This window comes from Anastrepha obliqua, chromosome 3 (assembly GCF_027943255.1).
Source record: "Anastrepha obliqua isolate idAnaObli1 chromosome 3, idAnaObli1_1.0, whole genome shotgun sequence".
Taxonomy (NCBI): Eukaryota; Metazoa; Arthropoda; class Insecta; order Diptera; family Tephritidae; genus Anastrepha; species Anastrepha obliqua.
In genome coordinates this window covers 42682508-42702353 of record NC_072894.1, presented here as the reverse complement: position 1 = coordinate 42702353, position 19846 = coordinate 42682508, and the positions used below count along the sequence as shown (strand labels likewise).

The window sequence follows — 19846 nt, the reverse complement described above, 5'->3', positions numbered from 1 at the left end:
TGTCTCATTTATAATAAAGATGTCACGTGTTTTTTTTTTTTTTTGTTTCTTTTTCGAAAATTTCCTCAATATGCGAGGTGGGTGTGGGGGGTGTGGTTATTAGCCGATTTTATTCATTTTTAAAAAGCAATGTGTGCACTAAGTTTCGTTGACAAACGGATGGACAGACATACATGCTTTGAACGTCTTTTTGTAGCATTCTGAACATTCTGGTATGTACGTTACATATATCTAAACCTATCTCGATCCCTTGTTCTTCTACTTACAACCGTTATATGATCAAAATTATAATACCTTTGTACGCGGCTATAAAACTGTAATTCGTGCCCATCAACCGGAAAACATGGATTCGAGAAAAGCGCATCACCAAACACACGGCGAATACAGTATTTGAGGACATATACTTATATATGTGGCTAACTTCCCGAAACCATACCATAAGATATGGAGAACTATAGCTTAACTCAAGAAATAAAGAGACATGCAGTTATCGTCGCTAATGGGCAAATCACACCGATTCAGAAATCTTAAATTTTCTTAAGTGCTCGTGAAGAACGCAAAAAGACACAAGTAACGTTCTGACACAGTCCGATCTGCAGAGATTATACGCGATCAGCGTACAATGCAAACGATCATTTACAAGGACTCTTCAAGGGCCCTTGCGTGAAAGCTTAATGAGGGTCTTATCCGTAGAGTTGTCCATGAAAGAATGTCGAGAATAGTGAGTTATCCGATTAAAACACCTTCTAAACGAAATTACACATCCTGATTCTCCTGAAATGTTACGGTTTTTTTCCTGTGATCAGAATGATAAAGGGCTATGTTCTAATCCTACAGAGATTCCTCTTGTATGCCTTCGATGTTCCCGCCCTTGTTATGGCTTTAAGCAACAAGCCACAATGAACTTTTAATGTCACTACAGTTTTTCCTCTTCTTCTTCTTTTTCTTGATTGTCGTGATAACCGCTTACGCGATTTTGTCTGAGTTCAACATAGTGCACCAGTCATTTCTTTCTCCTGCTAACCGACGCCAGTTGGACCTACCAAGTTCTTCCCCGCCACCAGCTGGTCACCAATGTACAAAGGTCCAAATATCTTCCGCAGAATCTTTATCTCAAACTAGTCACGTGATCTGGGGGACCAGTCGATGTCGCCTTTTTTTACAATAGACGTCAGCGCTTTGTTTCGATGTAAAGCGATCCATAGTTGAAATTGTACTGAATTGACGTATCGAAAACATGTACCTATGTTGAAGTCGATCAGTTGGTAAATGACAAAGTTTTTCAGCGTTTACATACCGATATTAAAGATGGCGCACCCTGTAGTGTGTTAGATTTGTTCAGCGAGAAAGGACTTTACTACTCAATTGCTTACATAAATCAATGTAGTACTTGTTGGCAAGAGCATTCTCCGTTGGACTTCTATACTCAAGGATCGAGTAGGTTATTGCAGCAACTTGAGTTATTAAATTAATACTGTGTAAAAAATTCGTTAAGTTTTTTCGCTAAATTTTGTTCAAATTTTGGATGTCTTTACAATGTTTAAGAAAAAAAAATTTCAGATTAAAAATGTTTGTAGAAGGGTCAAATTTTTTAAGCATATGGATATATTAATAAAATTTTGTATCTTTCAACTTGAAAATAAGTATTTATGTATGTAGATTCTAGTCCTTATGTGTTGTACAGTTGTGTACAAAATGATTATAAGAAAAATGTATTGTATAAACATCACCCTCAATATTGAAGACATTACCTCCTACTTGCATCTGTACACAAACCGCATCATTACGGAAAAAAATATGAACAATCAATAGCACGTCACTCAAATTTCGATTCATTCACTTTAATGTGTGTGTTATTTTTATTAAATTTATTTGCTATTCACTCATTATACATATATATGTACATATATAAATATAATGCATACATTTTTTCAACTGCCAGGTCAGAGTTATATTAGACCAACTGAATGAGTGACTGGCAGTTTGAAGTCCCTGTTCACCAAGCAATTTATTTTATTTAATTCAACATTCAATAGTTTTCCACCGACATGCTTTTCATTTTACTCATTTCCTTTTTCTCATTGCCATTATGTCTGTACAATTGCTTCAACTATTGTATCATTTTGAAAATAATTTTCTTTATGCTTTATTTTACTTTATTCTATTTCGTCCTTTTTTCCATATTTCTTCTTTTTACTATGTACGCCGTCTACCGCAATACACACAGAGTCAACTTCATGAAGTATCAAAAGCCTGAAAAGAAAATCGACTTGAATAGAAGTGAAGTTTACAAAGTAATTCATCACTTGGACCGACAGCCAGTGCGCGGCATTGAAGTTCGGCCACCCGTGGTGCCGGCTGAAGTGGATATAAGAAAGGTGGCATTGCAACCGTAACTTGCCACACCCGGTAGCCTTTACGCGCGGATGGCACACAAGCGTGTTACGCGAGATGTATGTATGTATGTAAAGCTAAACTCCAGCTGGAATGTGTACGCATGCTAATATCAAAACCATGTTTTCGCTAAACTCAACAACTTTGGTAGGTTGAACAAGGGGCAAAAACCGCAAACCACAAGCTGATGCGTACACCAGCAAAACAACCAAACAGCCAGCCATTTTCAAGCGAGTATTCGCGACTAGAAACCTCAAATACCCAGATGCCTTGTGTGTCCTGCGCCAATGCAGAATTCTAATTTAACTTTCATGTAGTTGCAGATTTTTTTTCTTCATGTTGATACATATTATATTTAATGTTTTAATGTAGAAATGTTCCTGATTTTAATTTATTTCGCATTCGTTTGTCAAAACAAAAAATTAATAATATTGCAATAAATCAATTTTGCATGCATACAGACGTAAATAAGTAAAATACAAAAGGGAATATAAGCAGTAGAATGCCGATGTGTGGTAAAGAACTCGCCAGTTGTAGTGGTTTTCTTCTCAAAAGGAGCGCAATGCGAGAACTAAATATCAGTAAGCGAGTAGATGGTGCACCTCTGTTTTGTGTATTAAATGGAAATATTGAAATAAAATAAACTCAAATTTTGAACCAATAAAAATACAATGGCTATTATTGTTTGCTGTTAAGACTGGGCCGCTTCAAAGTGAATATAAGATATTGTGACTCATTAGCCGTGCCAGATCGGAGTAGAATTATAAAATTTTCGCTATATAAACTAACTTTAATTGGAGTAAAATGACCGATGGAAAAACATTAATAAAATAATTAAAAATTAAAAACATAATTTTTCAATACTAAAACGAGTTCAAAAGATAGATAAATGTTTTTGTGACAAACCCAGCTTTTGTTTTGAAAAAAATCGATAAAGAAAATACTTTTTTTAATTAACATCAAAGTATTGAACCAATAAACGCTATTTAGGTAGGAATGGGGAAAATAATGGACGAGTTTGACACATATTGGGGGTGTTTTTTGGCATCTTTAAATGATAATACAAAATACAAAGGTTGTCAGAATGAATTCTTTTATTATAATCTGGTAGAGATTGGTGGAACAACATCAAGACGCACACCACAAATAGGAGGAGGAGCTCGGCCAAACACCCAAAAATGGTGTACGCGCCAATTATATATATATATATATAATCTGGTAGGGAATTCCATGGCATTTATTTTTTAAATATGATTTCCGAAAAATGTTCGTCGCGGCTGCGAGTTGCATGGTCCATTCGATCAGTCCAAGTTTTTACTATTTTTTCCAATAGATCTGGCCGTATGGCGTGAATGGTGGCTTAAATATTGCAATAAATCGATTACTAAACGCGTTGTATGGCAAGTTGCGTCGTCATGTGGATCCAAATATCGTCGAAGTTTAGCCCTTTAATATTTGGAAACATAAAATTCTGTCCGCATGGCTCGATAGGGCTAGCTAATGACCATAACGGCAGCTCATTCCTAATTTTGAAAGAAACAATGACCGATGATGCCGTCGGTGCTCTTTGAACTTCGCGAACAGACTTATTTTTTTGAAAGTAAATTTCCACAATTTAGAAGCATTGTTCTGGCGTTAGACGATTCATTATAACTTGCCAAACCTTACTGAACAGAACTCGTCAACACAGTTTGCCATTCTCAGTTGTTAAATCATAAATATTAATATTTATTATCATGCAGTTACTATGCAGCTAAAAAAAATGCCTTATAAAAACCAATCATGGAAATGGATTACCGTCAAAAAGAAACACTATTTTGTTGAAAAGTATTGAAAGCAAGTACTCAAAGAATACGAATTTATAAATTAAATTGTATTTTTTATTCAGTACTATCAGTACTAAAGAAACACTATTTTGTTGAAAAGTATTGAAAGCAAGTACTCAAAGAATACGAATTTATAAATTAAATTGTATTTTTTATTCAGTACTATCTCATTCAACTTCAATAGATTTATTCAAATTATTAACCAATAATTTTATACTCTGTATGTAATACATTTTCAGGAAACTCTGTGAAATACTGTTCTACAGCCACAATAACTCTTCAGTCGTTGAAAAACGCTTACCACGAAGGAATTGTTTCAAGTTTCTGAAAAGGAAGAGTCGGTGGGAGCCAAATATGATGGATGCGGTTAGTATATTATTAAGACCACGCTCATAGAATTTAATAAAAATACGATAAACAAAGGTGTGTAGATTCTTCTTGGGGTCGTCCTTCTATAAAATATATTAACACAAATAGTACTACGGATAATATATCGCTTTTTTATTTACTAATTTATTAAAATTTTGCTTTGTACTATATGTCTTGTCTGCCAGGTAATATACGACTATTGGCTCAATAAGTTAAAATTGAAAATAAATTCGACTTTTATTCCATTCAATTTAACCATCGGCTAAGTATTTGTGTGAACACGTACATACATATCCTCATAGAAAATTACTATTTTCCTCTCTAAACGATGCTTTTTCTCCCAATATTCTTCATTTAGCTATTCCGAAAGATTGCAGTAACATACAGAGTTCTTTGTTTTATCTTCATTGTGATAACCAATTGAAAAACCCCTCTTCTGGCGCCAAAATCTTTTTTCACCGATCGTTCTGACTTCGCCGGTTTTGCAGCTGAACAGCCAGTTTCTGTCCACGTTTCAGTTCAGAACCGCGGTGATACATCAAAATATTTGTTTTATTTACTTTCATGCTTGTTTGTTGTTAATGAATTGACAAATTTTACTCAAATTTTACAAATTTAAATTCCCCTACTGAATAATAGCTATCACCTTCAATACTATTCAACCAATCTGTACTTTGTCAAAATTCTCTAAATGATTCCGCTAAAGGACACAAATAGTCCCTGAAATCAGTTAATATTATTAACAGTAATTTTATTAAGTATTAAAAAGTACTAGGTGCTCAAAATTAATCACCCTATCGGAAAATTTATAATTATTGCAAATAGCGTCGTACGACAGTCATATTTGACATTTGGGAACTAAACAGCTCCAATATACAAACAGACAATCAATAATGCGCGTAGAGGTCAAATAAAGATTTTCATCACTCAAAATCATTTTTTTTAATTCAATAAAAAACTAGTATGTAACCCCCAAAAATCGGGTGGGCTTTTTTCCCACTTAAAGTAAACAGCATATGTGACACTTTTATATTATATATTAAAAGTTATGATGATTAGAAAAGTGTATATTTTTATTCATATGTAATATGTAAGAAGTTATGCATATAACATTTTTAAAATTTTTTTCAGTTAAATCAGTAATTTTTTTTTTTTAAACTACTTCATTATAAACTACATTCAACGTCAAGTTTTCGTTATTGCCCATTTGAACTCGTATATTTTCCCAGGATCTAACCCGGCTTAACGCAACATAAAGTTGGCCGTGAGCAAAGCAATACTCCTTTAAATGAAGCCCCACCCTTGATAATGTTTGCCCCTGGGCCTTATTTATTGTTATGGCGAAGACTATTATAATGGGATATTGGCGGCGCTTCAACGTAAGATGAAGTGTGGTTTCGCTCGGCTGCAAATTTATACGAGGCAATAGAAATCGCCTTCCCTGAGCCTCTCCGCATAACCCTTCCGCGTGCCAAAAATTCGGATGCATTTGTTTTATGATAAGTCGTGCGCCATTCACCAATCCTTCTGCTGGGCTTAAATTGCGAATCAACATTATCACTGTTCCAATTTTCAATTGAAGCTTATGCGGCCGAGTTCCACAAAAATTGAGGGAGTGTAAAAATTCCACAGGGAATCTTACCTGATCTTGTGAATCTTGTGAAACAATCGTATCAGCGCTGAGACATGTGCGCTCTTGACCAGGTAGCATATTGACTCGGTCTTTTAAATTATCGATTTCTATTATTCCATTATTTGGTTGGAAAATCCAGTCAATGAGGTTTCCGTTTTTTTAAAGAATTTGATCAGGAATTTTTACTCTTGATGCATTGTCTTGCCCTTCGCCGTGTCCTATGCGCAAAAGAAAATTACAATAGTCGGGTTCTAAACTGCGCATATTGATTGCGAGCTTAAATTATTTAAAACATTTCCACAAAGAGCAACGCTTTAAACAATTACCAACTATGCCAGTTCGCGTACTTCTCGGTACCACAGGCAAAACTTGCCTAAAGTCTCCACCCAGAATAATAATTTTCCCACCAAAAGGCGTCTCATTTTGGTGAATATCGCGCAAAAGATTAAAGAGTTCTTTGCCCATACAATGCTGAAAGAGAGCTAAACAAAGCAAACGTACTCATATATATGCGTATATTTGTGTGCCATCCCGATTTGCATAGACATCGCTGCTATCAATATGACAATTTTGATAACTTTAGACGCAAATATTTCATGAACAAATTAACCAATTTTAATTTTTATAATTTTCCGGAAATATGCTCATCAAAACCTTTCTTTTGATATATATTTCATATCTGTACAAATTGTAGTTTAGTCAGAATAAGCGCCATGTTTTAAAATAATACTATAGATCCCTCAAAAACACAATACCCGTACCCGTGTGAGGTATATATCTACATATAATATCTTAAGAGTATATGGGTCAGTAAAGTGCGCTGAGTGACGTCTTACAAAAGCAAGTAAATTGGAATCGGCATAATTTCAGTGCGTAATAAAATTGAGCTTTGAATCAAAATATGTAAATACATAAATTTTCAATCACATCTGACGAAGCAAGATATGTATAATTAATATAATAAGAGGTATTAAGGAGGTTTCAAGCTTATTAAATATGATTTTGTGACATTTTTGTATATAAAGAAATAGACAATTCATGAAGCAACAAGAAAATAAATTATCCATCTCAAAATTTAGAACGGCTGAATCACTAGAATTTCTTATTTCAGCATAAACTTTTAGATCATCAACATTGAGAAAATAAGCAAAGGAAAAACACGAACAAATATCGTAAATAAACAAAACAAATAACAAAGGTTCTAAAATACTACCCCGAAGTACACCAGAGATGTTAATAAACTGCTCCGAAGAAAGCTCAACGAAACTACAGTGCTGCACTTCTTTATTAAGTAGAATCAAATCCAATCAATAGAAGTCGAATGAAACCCGAGAACAAGTGAACCGAAGTCAAATGTAGAAAACAATTTCCTCGAAAAATTTTCGCGAATGGATGCCAAATGTTCTTTCTGAGTATCATCATCAGACACGAAGTTAGATGAAATGAAATAGGCAAATAAATTCGCTGCATTACTGACTTAATATAATTTTTATATAATATAAGTTCAAATTTGTGAATGTAATTCCCTTTGGCTCCAGTTGGAGAGTAGTGCCAGAACAAAAGTAAAGGTAAATACACAATATTTATAAGAAACAAATCATATATCAGTAATCTGGATGCGCAAAAGTAGTTATTAACTTTGCGAACTAACTTGGAAGGCTTCAAGCTGGTACATATGGTAATTTCTTATTAAATATATATGTACTTATAGAATATACCTATATACCTACGGGAGCACGATCAGCGTAAATCCATATGTGTACTACTATGGGCAAAAAGTAAGGTGAATTTATTTGTCAAACTTCGCGGGATTAAAATTTCGTTCTAGTTATTTTTTTCATGAGTTGGCAGCACTGTTAATAACATCTGGGCCAACTTTCATGTGAATGTCATTATCAGTAATATATTTACGCTTGTGTTTACCAAACGACCAAGAGTGCATTATTCGATTTTTACAATGTCTGATTTGATTGAGCAGAGAAGTGCCATCAAATTTTGTTTGCGGAATTAAATTTCGGTTGCGGAAACGTTTAGCATGTTGCAGAAGGCATTTGGTGATTCGAACATGTCGCAGAAATATGTTTATAAATGGTACAAAGTCTTCAAAGAGGGTCGAGAACGTGTTGATGACTTGGAGCGCTCCGGACGACCATCGACGTCAACAGATAACCAACACGTCAATAAAGTGAAGGAGTTAGTGCTCAAAAATCGACGGTTGACTGTTAAAGACCTTACTGATATGATCGGAATATCAGAAGGATCTGTGAAAACCTTTTTGAAAGACCATTTGGGCCTACGAAAGGCAAATCTCGTTTGGTACCGAAAACTCTCAATTTATTGGAAAAAAGTCGTCGCGTTGATGTGTGTGAAACAATGCTTTCAGACTATCAGGACAAGCTCAAATGCATCATTGCGGGAGATGAGACTTGGATTTATGCTTACGGCCCTGAAACAACCGACCAATCAAGGGAATATCGTGCTAAAGGCGAGGCCAGACCGAAAAGAGCACGTCAAAGTCGTTCAAAAATAAAGGTCATGATGACAGTTTTTTCGATTTTCGTGGTGTGGTGCACTATGAATTCCTTCCACCTGGCCAAACTGTTAATAAGATAAGATATAATTAGAGCGTTATGCGTCGTTTACGTGAAGCAATTCGTCTAAAAAGACCAGAATTATGGGCCAACAACTCTTGGTTTTTGCATCACGATCTTCTTCGTGTCCATTTCGCCAAAAATTCCACGCATATCGTTCCGCAACCACCGTATTCGCCTGATTTGGCTCCGTGTGACTTCTGTCTATTCCCAAAACTCAAGAGACCACTCCGGGGAACGCGTTTCGAGTCGATTGAGGAGATAAAAGCTGAATCGAAGAAAGTGCTGAAGGCTATACCTGAAATGGACTATTTGGCATGTTTCGGGGATTGGTCATATGACTGTCTATCCGAGGTGGCGTCCTTGCTAATCGCAAACGAGAAAATCTTAAATTATATTAGTTGTAAGTTTTGCTGTAGTAGTTGAAAAACTGGTATAAGTTTCTTTAAATCATACAATCATCAAGTTTTGTGGTTTTCATATTGGAAATATTAAGTAAGTATGCACAAGTTTTACCAAAATATTTTTACTTTTTTTTCAACTGTTCCGCCATATATGATGTGTTTTCGTATTACACATTTCAGCGTATTTTACAAATAATTACTTTTACCCATAAGCATTCGACATATGACAGCGAATTGCTGTAAAACTGCTGCAAAAAAAGAAATTACGCTAAATATGTCAATAAATTTTGTTCCACATGCAATTGACACACCAATAATTCCACTATAACAAGTTGAAAATGGGCATCCACTAGTTTGCCATCAAAATTATCCAACAATCACTACCATTTTGCTTACCGCAGGCAAGCAAATAACAAATAACCAACAACAGCAAACGATTTTCACTTTCTTCACTTCTTGCAATTGCTCCTCAATATCTGCACCACAATTTTTGATCTTGACATTTGCATTTGTTGGCAGCATCTATTGCGTTGACAATCGAAATTTTTAAATTCGAATGTGACTACGATACGAATGCGATTGTGGCTGTATTACGCAATGTCAATAATAGCAATGCGAGTAGTTATGGCAGAGGCAATGTACTGACATTGATTTACTGCCAACCGCCAAATGTTGCCAAATTCATTGTCAAAATTGTCAAAAATTCTTCTTTACGACAAATACCATATATATCTACGTAGTTATGTATATGTAGATGCTTATAAATACTTGCTTATATGTGTATAATTGTAATCTACATGTCATAAGCGTAATTCTTTGTCAATTACATTTCGTTTATGTGGTGATTGGGTGAGAAAATCTTACAATACAAATACCTATGTATATGTACACACATTCACATTAGGTTATCCCTTAAACGATTAACTTTCCAATTGATATCGGATTTTTTAATTTCGTTTACCTTCAATGTAGGGGTACCTTTGGGGGAAATCATTCAATTTTATTAAAACTTTCTGTTGAAAAAACATATAATTACTTCCTTTACCGTTCAACTTCGTTTAGCCTCTTACTTCTACTAAGTGGTTCAATAAGTTATGCGGTTCGATAATAAAAACACAATTAAAGGCTCTTGTGCATTGACCTGATGAAAAACAATTTTTTTCTTTTGCAAACTCGTTCTTTTTTCACGAATTTTTTACTTCAGTTGGTCTAAAAAGTTACAATAATATTTAGAATTTATTTAAGATTTATTTAACCAATTTCCAAGTCATTCACAAACAAAATTCCTTTCGTATCCAAAATTGATGGTAACACCTTCTTAGCCAAATTCTGCCCGCGAACTTGTTTCAGAGCAGCAGAATCAGGTTGACACCGCACTACATACAATTTTTTTAAGACATTATTGTCATGACTCAATTACGTATGGTCCAAATTTTCGATGACGCGGAGGCATAATTGAGGTTCTATGCCGTTAATATGCCGAATTATCTAATCATTTAGCTCTTGAATTGTTGCTGGCTTATCGACGTATATTTTTTAGTTCAAATAACCCAAAAGAAAGAAGTCCAACGGTGTCAAATCACATGATCTTGGTGGCCAATTGACATCGGCCATCAAATTTTTCGCGCAAAAGAGCCATTGTTTCGTTAGCTGTGTGACAACTGGCACCGCCCTGTTGAAACCACATATCGTCCACATCCATATCTTCCAATTCGGGTCATACAAAGTTCGTTATCATCTCACGGGAGCGAACACTATTCACAGTAACTGCCTGACCGGCCTCATTTTGGAAAAAATACGGCCTAATGATAAACCGCACCAAACAGTCACTCTTTGTGGGTGCGTTGGCTCACTCTTGGATCATCCTTCGCCCAAATGCGGCAATTCTGCTTATTGACGAATCCACTGAGGTGAAAATGTGCCTCATCACTGAAGATGATTTTCTTCGAAGGTGCGCGATATGCATTTTGATTTGAACGTCCGTTTTCATAATAAGCCTGAATAACTTTAACGCGCTGCTTGATTGTGTATCGTTCCAAGGTTCAAATTAAGTTAGTCTGAGATTGAAAAATGTCAAATGAAATGGAAAAAAATTGAAGTTTATGTGTGACTTACATTCAACATCGGCCCTTAAAATGTAACCACTATTTAGAACCATTGGCTTAGAATAAGAACTGAAAGAATCTGTGTAAACTTGCAAGTAAGTCCCATTTGCCGAAATAAACTTGAATTCAACTACGCAAGCAACAGTGCGGTAAAAAATGAGTAGAGAGAGAAGATTGAGACAGATTACTTATTTAATGTATCACACAAAAGATAAACTAAGATTCCCGTCAAGCGTACAAATTTTGAGGTTTCTCTCACAGTAATAGAAATAATTCGAAAATGGGAAAATGGAATCGAGTAGAAAATTGTATTGATAATATCATCAATATATCAGCAGATCATGTGTTAACTGTAGGTAAATGAATAAAGAAAATACTACCATACATACCAATTTAAATGGAACACATATACGTAAGAATTTTTTTTATTTGATTAAATTTTTCCATATAGTTGATGGTCTTAGGGTGTGTGGCCGAGCTCCTTCATTTGTTTGAAGCGCACGTCTTGCTGTTAATCCACAAAAGGAGAGATCTACAGTTTTAAGCCGACTCCCAGCCGCAGATTCTATTATAAAGAGTTTTTTCGCGGCAGACGGAGGTTTGTCATTGTCTGCAGAGGGACGACTGCTATAAGAAAAGTTTTGTTTTCTTCATTTTGGTGTTTGACGGAGATCCGAATCTACGTACTCGGAATTCCGAATGGTAGTCACGCACCAACCTATTTGGCCTCGACGTGTATAATTATAATTAATTCAACACGAAGGTGATAAGGATATGACTATCCAAACGAAAGGGTTTTTCGCAATTTGTAGGGCTTAATCATCGATCTTAGCCTGGTCATATCAAAAGTAAAGAATTTTCCAATGCTTGTATGCATATTTTTTGGTAGCTCCAACTAGACATTAACAATGCTAGGGCCATTGTGTGCTATTTTTGTCTATAGTAGTAATGGTATTTAGTAAGCTTTAATAAAATTTCACAAAAACAATAGTTTGGTGTGTGCTACCTGCGTCAGGGATTATCAATCAAAAGCAAACAAAAAATATACTACGACTGTCACTTCATTAGGCTATTAATGAATGATGAGAAGAGAACCCCATTCCTTGTGGTTATTTTAATATAAATACATTTGCGCGCTCTGTGAAAATATGTACACATATGTATACATATAAATATTAATCTAAATAGAGTCACGCCTGGCCGATGGCTCAGTTAGTTTAACAGTAGGGGTGTGGTACACTTTGGCACTGTGTAAGCCAAAAACTAACATTAGCCAGTCAGTGAGATTGAGGTTATCTTTGCCATGACTCCGTTTATTGCAGCTAAGCAACTTTTGATTATGATTTGTTTTTCTTACATTAGGATTTGTTTTGCCTCTCGTTAAACTGGTTTGTTTCGTTTATGTATACTGCTTCAGTTATACTCACCGTCTTTTATTCCGAATCTAATTTTGTGCCTGAAAATAGTTGCTTAGCGCCGGATATGGACGCTGTCCGTATACTTTCTATACAGTGAGTGAGAAGTCGACCATACTTTGGCATTTATATTTCATAAACGACTTGCAGGTATAATTTCTTCTCGTATAAGATAAGAGCAACAACAAAATGAAAAGCTTTTGCAATGCCAAATTTAGTTGTATATGAGTGTAAATTTTCAATTACACAACGCGAGTGCCTACGAGCACACACACATACTTGTACAATACTCGTATATATGTGCATATTTTGCTAGTCCTTGTTAAACTTCTGACCCTGCAAGGAAAACGATTAGTGCTGAGTTAATTCACTTTCAGGCTCAACCAGTGCGTGTTTTATCTACCAAAAACAAGTTGTGGTCCAATATGCTTTTGAAATAACCAGTTACTAATTGAAATATAAAAACAGAACCTTTCATTCCATTCGGTTCCAATAGTCTTAAATATTACACTTCATATCCAAAATGTAGGTATGGGAACTAGTTTTCGTCCTTTCTTAGCCATAGTTACAAATTAATTAAACAATTAAATAATACACGATATTAGATGAAGTATTTGACATTGCAACAGCTGCAACTTTACTCCATCTCTCAGGTAGCATATGGACTCCTCTGATGAATCATACGACTTCTTTTGACTTCATCCATTCATTGAGCCAGTTTGCGATGCTCTCGTAAGGAGAGAACCACTCTCCAATAAGGGCTAACTGCATTGATGGTACTCCGAAGGTGGAGAATACGAAGCGCTGCGCAAGATTTCCCAATTTAGTCCCTCTACATTTTTCTGGACCGATTTAGCAACGTGTGGCCTGGCGTTGTCATGCAGCAAAATCAGTTTTTCATGTCTACCGTCCCATTCCGGCCGCTTTTCTTTGAGAAATCGATTCAAATGAATTAGCTGCAGTCCGTAACGATATCCAGTGGTTTAAGGAGTTCATAATAGATGACACCCTTCTGATCTCACCAGACTCACAACATACCATAACCTTTGAAGCATGCATTTTTTTTCTCTGTCGATGCACCTGGTTCACCTGGCAGGCTCCAAAATTTTCGACGGGTTAGGGTTATCATAGTACATCCAGTTTTCATCGCCAGTGACGATGCGATGAAGAAAAAAGTTTCTTTTCTGTTATTCAAGAAGCATCTCAAACGTCACCACACGTCTCCCGATATCCCTCTCCTTCAATTGATGTGGCACCCAGTTACCTGCTTTCTGGACCACTCCCATCCCGTGCGAGCGTTTACTGACCATTCATCTGTCCACATCCAACTCTTTATTATTATGTCATTGTAGGGAAACACTATAAGCATGCATGGTGTGAAATAATTATTTCTTTTGACGTTTTAAAACTTAAACTCAGCTAGTGTAACAATATTATAAATCCGTTCTTCATCCATCTTATGAACTTTTGGTGCGAATATTAATTATTTAATGCAGTTATTTGATACATAGTCTGTGTCAGAAAAAAGGAAACCGCGATTATTCATGAAGTATAAAAATATATATTTAAAATTTACATGAAAGTATGTAAAAAACTACGAGTCGCAATTACTCAATAAGCCGTGTAGTCTCCATCGTTCATGCTTTGAACCAGCTTTTCTGCGCAGCTCGTCGACAAACAGGACTAGATTTTCCAAACTTGACGCACGAGTTCATTTCTTGGGACTTGGACAACCAGTCCAATACTGTGACGCCATTATCTTCTTTTGTTGCTTCTCAATGTGTTTTACTGAGAGCAGGGGTTTTGATGATGTGGGAGGGTAGGATATGTTCGCCTCCTTCAGTCGACGTTCGATGGTGTTAATACTCAGTTCTATTCTCTGATGGTGCTTGTCGTAGTCACAAAGAAGGGTCCCGCTTAAAAGGTGGGACGATCACTTTATCCTGCTTTTTAGTCATCACTTGCTTCAAGCTGCGCTCGGAAAAGTCACAACAAACTTCTTTGATTATTTAATCACTTTTGCAGCCGCGGCATAAGATAATTTCGGCGCTTTCGAATGCGTGCATAAAAATATGGCCTCAAAAGGCTTCGCGTACATCTCACTCATTTTTGTTTGGTTCTGTTTACGGGAAAGTTTCGAACAACACTAACCTGAGTTAGCCCTGGTGCCGTAGCTCTTGAGTGGGACTATTATGCAGCAAAAAGCAGAAGGAAATATATCTTGAAGTTACAAGAAAGAAAGAAAAAACGGTTCTTTTCTTCTGACACAGACTGTATTGGAAATTGGGGTTTTGAAATAAATATATCCACCAAATTTTCCCTACATATAAATCTTCAATTATCGTTTCTAAAAAAAGCAACAAATTTTAAATAAAACCACCTTCTGAACTATAAAGCTTCTATGCTTGTTTTTCTTTTCCCTGCAGGGTTATTATATCCTCCCGAATTACACATTATATTTGTGTGTGTATGCATGTGTACGAGTTGGCCAAATAATATACGTCGGCTCATGAATATAATAACAACTTAGGTGTTTGGTTCTTATCGGATTAGGGATCAAAGTAAAAACAAATATATGTTCGTGTGTTTCTTTTAAATTGCCTTCAACTTCAGCGCATTACCGTAAATTTTATGTAAGGCCAACATAAAGGCGCTTGCCAGCAGGAGAAGAGCACATGTGTGTAATTGTATGTTTGTGTTTGTGTTTTTGTTGTGTAATACAATTTTTTTTTTTCTAATTTAAGGTAAGTAAAGTGTAAACTTTGCTCCTCAGTACGATTCCAAGGACACTTGTGCGCACAGTGCAACTCAATTGAAATGTGAATTATTGCATTGGTTTTTATTTGAAATTTAAATTTATTAAATGCACATTTGAACAACTTTTGCTTCTAAACGTGTCCGCAGCACTTGCCAATTCTCGTAATACCGTTGAAGTTTGCTGGAAAGATTACGGCATCCACTCCATAGTTTGTTTTGGAGCCGTCGGTGAAGATAAATCATGCGAAGTACTTGTTAGTATATAATTTCCATTCCGCTTGCGTGAAAAATTTTGTAGTTTTCAAAATTCATCGTTATATAAGAATTATCAATAGTGGCTCAAGCTCCCAGCTACAAGTAGCCTTTGTTGTGAAGATGAAGAGAAGTCAGACTCACCACTTCGTATGTCGATATACAAGGATACGGTCAATACGAAGATAAGGGAAACATATGTACCGTACTTTCAATTTCATCTGGCATAATAGAAGCCCGACGTGTATATCTTCCAAAAGTTTGGTTAACAAACTTCACCTCCAACTTGTGGCGTGCATTTTCATGTTGTCCTCGAATACCTCAAAATGGTTTTACGAGTAATGAGCTTATTTTTCATTTCAGAGTAAAATGAACGACTTGGCTTAGCTGCCAAGAGAATGACGCTGTGAAGTTCCAGGGCTATATAAACCTTGGTCGTATTTAGGGGCTGGCAGTACAACCCAAATACCCAAAATAACTCCATAACAAAAAATAAATAATTGTTCCACAAATCGAAGGACCTACAGTTTCAAGCCGACTCCGAACGGCAGATATTTTTATGAGGAGCTTTTTCATGGCAGAAATATACTCGGAGGTTTGCCATTGCCTGCCGAGGGGCGACCGCTATTAGAAAAATGTTTTTTCTTAATTTTGCTTTCACCGAGATTCGAACCAACGATCTCTCTGTGAATTCCAAATGGTATTCACGCACCAATCCATTCGGCTACGGCGGCCGCCATAACTCCATATTGAGCCAAAAAGGCTTTACCCAGGTTTAGATGTTAAACCAAAACCACCACGCTACTTCCCGAGGAGTCATCCACTCGAACAGGCTGGCGATTTATGTCTCCGGTCAGCCAAAACCAGTTGCATATTCATACAGCTCTGAACTGGTGACCTGGATAAAAAATACCATATGCCACACACAAAAAGTATACAACACTAACTAAATACGACTCCCAGTTGATTAGAACTGAAAGCCCAAAAATCTTCGCTACCTAAGCAATTCACGCGCATGCTAACTTAACATTTCGACGTTCCAACAAGTGGAGACTACACCACAGTAGTCCACATCGTACAGTCCATCGGTTCAACTAATTCCCGCAGAATCCTAATGTCTGAGTACATCGGACGTGCGACCAATCCCTCCTTAGCTACCCAAAAATGTATTCCCTCTCCTACGGATAGTGGTCTATTATGCAAAAACGCACGGAGAGACCTATTTGGATATGAAATAACCCCAGTATGAACACAATAGGTAATGACGATGGAGATTAAAAAAGGTTTACATTGATTTACAACACGAATCTCTGTTAGAGAGATGTGCCACTGCCTATCACTTTAATGTGGCATTCACATTAAGCAACTGAGACTACGGGCTAAATACGAGCTCCAACAGCACATGAAGACTTTTGGAACTTCGCGCACTAACGGCGATAGCTTTTGAAGGCAGTATCCGCTTTACGGCCACTTCCTAATGAATCCAACTCTGTTACTAATCGATTCGGTACTTGCTGTTATTGGCAAAGGAAGAGAAGACTTCATTTGTGTTGAAAAGATCGAATGGATAAAGACTTGGCTTCACTTGGTGCACTCAACTCGCTCCAGCTAGCACGAAGACGAAACGACTGGAGCCATCTGTTTAGCTGAGCCAAAATTGCTTAAACAGTCAAAAGCCCATCAAGTACAGCACGCGTTCTCTGAAACAGCCGACAGAAGAAGACCTTCAGCACTTTTTCGAACAAAGGAAAATTCGAATGCAGCGCTGCGGGGATACGAAGGGCTTTTATATTGAAGGAGTTATTAAGTAAATACAAGTATATGAAATTAAAAAAAAAACAAAGTTCAACTGGGTCAACCTTGTTTTCAGTAGCCACTCTAGTAGTACATATAACTCCTATTAATCTATGTATACATATTAGGGCGGGTCGATTTAAAAATCGCTCATTGCTCTGTAAAAATCGTATTCTAGGGATCAAAATAAGAAACTTTGCTGAAAGAGCCATACCTCTAAAACGAATTCTGGTGTCCCCCAATTTAAAAATATCACCATTTTTGGCCTTTACATGAAAAATTCAGCTAAATGGCTATGTTTTTTTTTTATTTTTATTTATTTATATTATAATAATATTTATTATTTATTTATAATAATATCTATTTTTTCTCTTAAGAAATTTATTTATATAGAAAAGAAACTAAAAAGTTCGACCCAAATTGGGGGACATCAGAATTCGTTTTAGAGGTATGGTTCCTTCGGCAAAGTTTCTTATTTTGATCCCTAGAATATGATTTTCACAGAGCAATGGGCGATTTTTTGCCTCCCCACAAATCGACCCGGCCTAATACACATGCATATAAAAGTATGTATATATGTATTAGTATATGTTTCTAGGAAATTTTGGCGATCAAAACAGCCATATACAACACAACGAAAGCCAGGCTCACAAACACACATACACTTGGAGGCTTTAGAAGCGCCAAACTGATTATTTGTTTATTTTGCCGTTTTTATAGTACGAATTTAGCCAAAGAAAACATGTGCGTTGTTGCAATGTTGCAATGCGTTTTCCACTGCCATGAATTTTCGGTGAATTCTTTGCAATAAGAAGTATACTTTATTTGCTCTTTCACTTTTTTTGCAGCTTTTTTCACTTCGTTTTTAGGCTAACGTTTATTTGTTCAAGTTTTCGTTATCAGAATTTCTGTTTCACTGGCAATATTATGACTTTATACTCGTAAATACACACAAAGAAATATATAAATACGTATAAGTGGTATGTGTTTATTTCTCTGCAGAAAACGTATATTGTTCTGAACCAGCAAATTCACAACTTTGGTAGTCATCACTAGTCCAAATTATTTCAATGGTACCAGCGTACCAGCCACGTAGATGGTGCTGACATACTACTAACTCCATTGTAGCCTTTAGTATGAAAAAAGAAAAGCCTTTAGTATACTTTTAGACTAATAGTGAGATGCCAAACACTTCACTAGTTCGAATAAAATATTTTGATTCTAATTCTATGTTTAATATACATTTCCTAGCTTTTATAATCTAATTCATTTAAATTCATGTTTTATTTTTTGGGTATTTATTTTGAATTTTTGAATTTATTTATTACTAGTATAATAATACATTATAATTTACAATAAACTGTAAGTCCTACAGAGACTATTAAAAGTCTGTTCGTAGGCTAGTAGCATTTATAATGACAATCTTACAAACTAAATATAACATTTAACAAACTAAGTTTTGTATGTAACATACGTAACATACATTTGACTTACTAACTAACTAACAGCAAACTTACTTATATCTAGCGGTTCTATGAAGAACATAAAATAATTTTCTTGTTTTTTTTTTTTTTTTTGTTTTTTTTACAATGAAATAGCGTGATATTAATAAATATCATAGGTGTAAATTAGTTTTTGTTAACCAGATTTTTATATCTTTTTTATTTTTGTCGTTAATTACATCATAGGCTTTTAACCTCTTTGGAAGCTGATTAAATATTTTAATGCTATGGTTTATGTAACATTTTGAACCAATACGTAATTTACATTTTATGTGCTCAATTTGTCTATTTCTAGTATTTATTATCCTTGATAGAAAAGAATTCTTTAAATTATTGTAATTTTGTAGTAAAGCTGTAAAGTAGAACAACTTTTTTATCGAAAGAATGTTGTTAATATTTAAGGAATTATCTGTTATTGAGTTTTGTTTACTCTTAAATATTATTTTTAATATTTTATTTTGTACTAATTCAATCCTATTTAGTTCAGATTTGTACGCACCTCCCCAAGCTACGATACCGTAAGAGGTGACTGACTCAAATAGGGCATAATTGGTGTGTATCTTGATGTTTTCCACAAATGATGGGATCTAAAGCTGGATAGCTGGGTTTTTATGAGGAGCTTTTTCATAGCAGGAATACACACGAAGGTTTCCCATTGCCTGCCGTGGAGCTTCTTCTGTTTGAAAAACTTTTTCTTTAATTTAGTGTTTCATGTCCGAAATTTCGAACCCGTGCGCTTCCAAATGGTAAACACGCATCAACCCATTCTGCTACGGCGACCGAGCCAAGGGTGAGTTAATTCAT

At 35.7% G+C, this 19846-nt stretch overlaps 1 protein-coding gene across 1 annotated transcript in view; it reads left to right on the top strand.

Annotated features, from left to right (window-relative positions):
* The window catches only part of LOC129241410 (titin-like), a 28344-nt gene extending 25560 nt beyond the window's left edge, over positions 1-2784 (top strand). The window contains exons 9-10 of the mRNA XM_054877706.1: positions 2228-2461; positions 2546-2784. Of these exons, the coding sequence (XP_054733681.1) occupies positions 2228-2396 (169 nt within the window). The 3' untranslated portion in view covers positions 2397-2461; positions 2546-2784. The remainder of the gene's footprint in view (positions 1-2227; positions 2462-2545) is intronic.
* Positions 2785-19846: the final 17062 nt, after the last annotated feature.